This window comes from Sesamum indicum, linkage group LG1 (genome assembly GCF_000512975.1).
Source record: "Sesamum indicum cultivar Zhongzhi No. 13 linkage group LG1, S_indicum_v1.0, whole genome shotgun sequence".
In the NCBI taxonomy this organism is placed as follows: domain Eukaryota; kingdom Viridiplantae; phylum Streptophyta; class Magnoliopsida; order Lamiales; family Pedaliaceae; genus Sesamum; species Sesamum indicum.
The window spans coordinates 9350315-9354178 of NC_026145.1; the positions used below are offsets into that span (position 1 = coordinate 9350315).

The following is a 3864-nucleotide window of genomic DNA, read 5'->3' on the forward strand; positions in this document are numbered from 1 at the left end:
ATGCATGTGGAAAAGCAGGAGAGCATCGTCTTCGGGGACGAGGACTTGAGTGCTGACATGGTGGAACAAAACGACCCTATGGTCATAAAGATGGACATTGCGAACTACCAGGTACATAAGGTATTAATTGATAATGGCAGTTCTGTTGACATTATTTTTAGTGATATCCTCAGGAAAATGGATTTGGGGGATGTGAAACTAAAGGCCGTACGAACACCCCTAGTTGGGTTCGGAGGGAACGAGGTCATCCCAGAAGGTGTAATCGAGCTGCCAGTGTCGCTAGGTGAGGAGCCCAAGAGGAAGACGTGCATGATCTCGTTCCTGGTCGTTGATAGCCCATTCGCGTATAATGTTGTATTGGGACGACCAGGATTGAACAAGTTTCGAGCAGTGGTATCTACCTTCCATCTGAAGATGAAGTTCCCGACGCCACAGGGAATCGGAGAAGTTAAATGCGACCAACGGACAGCAAGGCAGTGCTATAATCTTGCTGTGAAGCAGGGAGAATCAAAGAAAGAAAAAAGGAAGGAGGAGACAAACCGAGAGGCGGCAAAGAGAGGAAAGATGGAAAGGATTGAACCATCGGGCGAGTATAAGGAGGTGGAGTTGATCTCTGGGAACTTTCAGAAAACGACCAGGATTGGATCGCAGATGACTACAGAAATGGAGACGATGATGATCGACTTCTTACGGAGTAATCATGACCTATTCGCGTGGAGCCCATCAGATTTTCAAGGTATCAATCCCGAGATTATTGTTCATAGACTAAATATTGATCCACAGGTCAAACCAGTGAAGCAGAAGAAGAGGGTTTTCGGGGTCGAGAGGAATAAGATAATCGAAGAAGAGGTCGCCAAGTTGTTGCGTGCTGGCTTTGTTCGAGAAATCCAGTACACGACCTGGCTATCAAATGTTGTGGTGGTCCCTAAAGCAGCAGGAAAATGGAGGATGTGCACGGACTACACGGACCTTAATAAGGCATGCCCTAAAGACCCATACCCGCTGCCAAGGATTGACCTGCTGGTGGATTCAACGGCAGGATGCGCACTCTTTAGTATGATGGACGCATACCAAGGCTACCATCAAATTTTCATGGCAAAGGAAGATGCTGAAAAGACTGCGTTCGTAACCGAAAAGGGAGTATACTGTTATGATGTAATGCCATTCGGGTTAAAGAACGCAGGAGCAACTTACCAAAGACTGGTAAATCGCATGTTCAAGGACCATATTGGGAACACGATGGAAGTATACGTGGATGACATGCTGGTCAAGAGTAAGAAGGAGGACGATCACTTGACAAACTTGCGAACAGCTTTCGATATCATGCGATCATATGGAATGAAGCTGAACCCGTCCAAGTGCACCTTCGGGGTGCGGGGTGGCAAGTTTCTGGGTTACATGGTCAGCGAACGAGGCATTGAAGCGAACCAGAAAAAATCAAGGCAATTATGCAGCTAGAATCACCAAAATCTATAAAAGAAGTGCAACAGCTGACAGGAAGGATCGCCTCGCTGAACCGTTTCATCGCCAGGTTTGCAGATCGCAACTTACCCTTCTTTAAAATTTTGAGAAAGGTTAACAACTTCGAATGGAACGAAGAGTGTGAACGAGCTCTCCAAGAGCTTAAAATATATTTAACCACCCCACCCTTGCTCTCTAATCCTATGGTGGGGGAAACGCTGTACGTGTATTTGGCTGTTTCTGATTATGCAGTGAGCTCAGTGTTAGTTCGCGAGGAAGGCGGCAGGCAGAGCCCGGTCTACTATGTAAGCAAGATGCTGCAGGGGGCAGAGAAGAAGTACATCCAGATAGAAAAGCTAGCGCTAGCTTTGGTGATTACGGCGAGAAACCTGCGACCTTACTTCCAATCCCACCCCATTGTTGTGCTGACAAATCATCCTCTGAAGCAGGTTATGGCGAAGCCGGATACATCGGGCAGGATGGTCAAATGGGCCGTGGAGTTAGGGGAGTTTGACATTGAGTTCCAGACGAGGAACGCGATAAAGGCGCAGGTATTCGCCGATTTTCTGGTCGAGTTCGCGGGCGATCAACCACAAAAGGAGGAGAGGTGGCTTTTACATGTAGACGGGTCCTCGACCTCAAAAAACGGAGGAGCGGGCATTTATCTGCAAGGCCCAGCGGGTGTCGAGATCGAAATTGCGGTCCGGTTAGATTTCCCAGCCACTAACAATGAAGCCGAATACGAGGCTCTGATTCAAGGGTTGCAGACGGCAATCGATGGGGGCATAAGGCAAATAGATGTGTACACGGACTCACAACTCGTTGCAATGCAGGTACAAGGTACGTATGAAACACGAGAGCGGTCCATGACACAATACCAAGCGAAGGTAAAGGAGATGATGAAGAGATTTGAGCGGTGCACGATCAGTCAGATACCGAGAGACGAAAATATGCGTGCAGATGCATTGTCGCGGTTCGGGTCGCTGATCGAGGGAGTTAAAGAAAGAAAGATCACGGTGATGGTGAAAACTCGACCGGCGATTGAAGAGGCAGAGGTCCACCTGGTCGAGGCGGAAGAGTCTTGGAAAACACCATTTATCAGGTACTTGAAGAATGGAGAACTGCCGAAGGACTCGATTGCGGCAAAGAGATTACAGTTCAAAGCTAATCGTTTTACCATGATCGGGGACGACCTATACAAAAGAACCCCGGAAGGCGTTCTACTGAAATGCCTGGATGCAGAAAGAGCGCAGTACGTTTTAAGAGAAATACATGAAGGCAGCTGCGGAAATCATTCAGGAGGGAGATCGCTGGCGCAGAAGATTTTGAGGCAGGGTTATTTCTGGCCTACGGTCGTGGAGGATGCGAAGGATTTTGCCAAGAAATGCGAAAGTTGCCAGAGGTATGCTGGACTGCTGCACTCACCAGCGACCCCTCTTGAACCTCTGAAGGTCGCGTGTCCATTCGATAAATGGGGGATAGATATCGTGGGCCCTTTCCCCCAAGCGGTGGCACAGAAGAAGTTCCTGATCGTAGCGGTCGAATATTTTTCCAAATGGGTCGAGGCTGAGGCTCTCGCCAGGATCTCTGAGAAAGAGGTAATTAATTTTATTTGAAAAAATATCATTTGCAGGTTCGGAGTCCCCCGCATTCTTGTATCAGACAATGGAACCCAGTTCCAAGGAAAGAAGATCATGGCGTGGTGCAAGGAGTTGAAAATTCAGCAGAATTTCACAGCGGTCGGGAACCCTCAAGCGAACGGTCAGGCAGAGGTCACCAACCGAACCCTGTTGCAACACTTAAAGACCAGGTTGGAAGGAGCGAAAGGGGGATGGGTCGAAGAATTGCCTGGGGTGCTCTGGGCATATCGAACGACCCCGCGAACGGCGACCGGGGAGACCCCATTTTGTTTACGTGCCTGCTGAAATTGGAGAAGAAACTGCTCGGGTCACTCAGTACACGGAAGAAGAGAACTCCCAAGAACGGGCCTTTGATCTGACTGTGATTGAAGAAGGAAGGGATCGCGCTTACGCGAAAATATTGCGCTACAAAAGCATGATGACCCGGAGTTATAATCGTCGAGTGCGACCACGGCATTTCCAGGTCGGAGACCTGGTGCTAAAGAAAGTGGAAGTATCTAAGCATGTGGGAAAACTCGATCCGACTTGGGATGGCCTATATAAAGTTGTGGAGATCCGGAAGAAAGGGACGTACATACTCCAAGATTTAGAAGGAAGGAACTTGCCGCGACCATGGAATATTCATAACTTAAAAAAGTTTTATGCTTGAAACGCTTGTAAGCTTAGTCGTGAGAATTTTGCTGTGAGAAGGGTCTGTACTCGTCTAAAAAAGACGATTAGAAGAGAGTTGTGTACTTGTCTATGAAAGACATTCCCGCCTCAA

General features: G+C 48.2%; 2 protein-coding genes across 2 annotated transcripts; both read left to right on the plus strand.

Moving 5' to 3' along the window:
• LOC105161948 lies at positions 1 to 1458 on the plus strand. The gene has a single exon (XM_011079830.1). The coding sequence runs from the start codon at positions 1 to 3 to the stop codon at positions 1456 to 1458; it is 1458 nt and encodes a 485-aa protein (XP_011078132.1).
• Positions 1665 to 3460, plus strand: LOC105161956. The gene is made up of 2 exons (XM_011079842.1): positions 1665 to 3059; positions 3095 to 3460. The coding sequence occupies exons 1-2, from the start codon at positions 1665 to 1667 to the stop codon at positions 3458 to 3460; spliced, it is 1761 nt and encodes a 586-aa protein (XP_011078144.1).

Bases quoted from the DNA above. Each gene is read 5' to 3' on its own strand.
- LOC105161956 (XM_011079842.1), top strand. From the start codon at position 1,665: ATGGTGGGGGAAACGCTGTACGTGTATTTGGCTGTTTCTGATTATGCA. The intron at 3,060-3,094 runs GTAATTAATTTT...TATCATTTGCAG, and splicing joins CCAGGATCTCTGAGAAAGAG to GTTCGGAGTCCCCCGCATTC.
- LOC105161948 (XM_011079830.1), top strand. From the start codon at position 1: ATGCATGTGGAAAAGCAGGAGAGCATCGTCTTCGGGGACGAGGACTTG.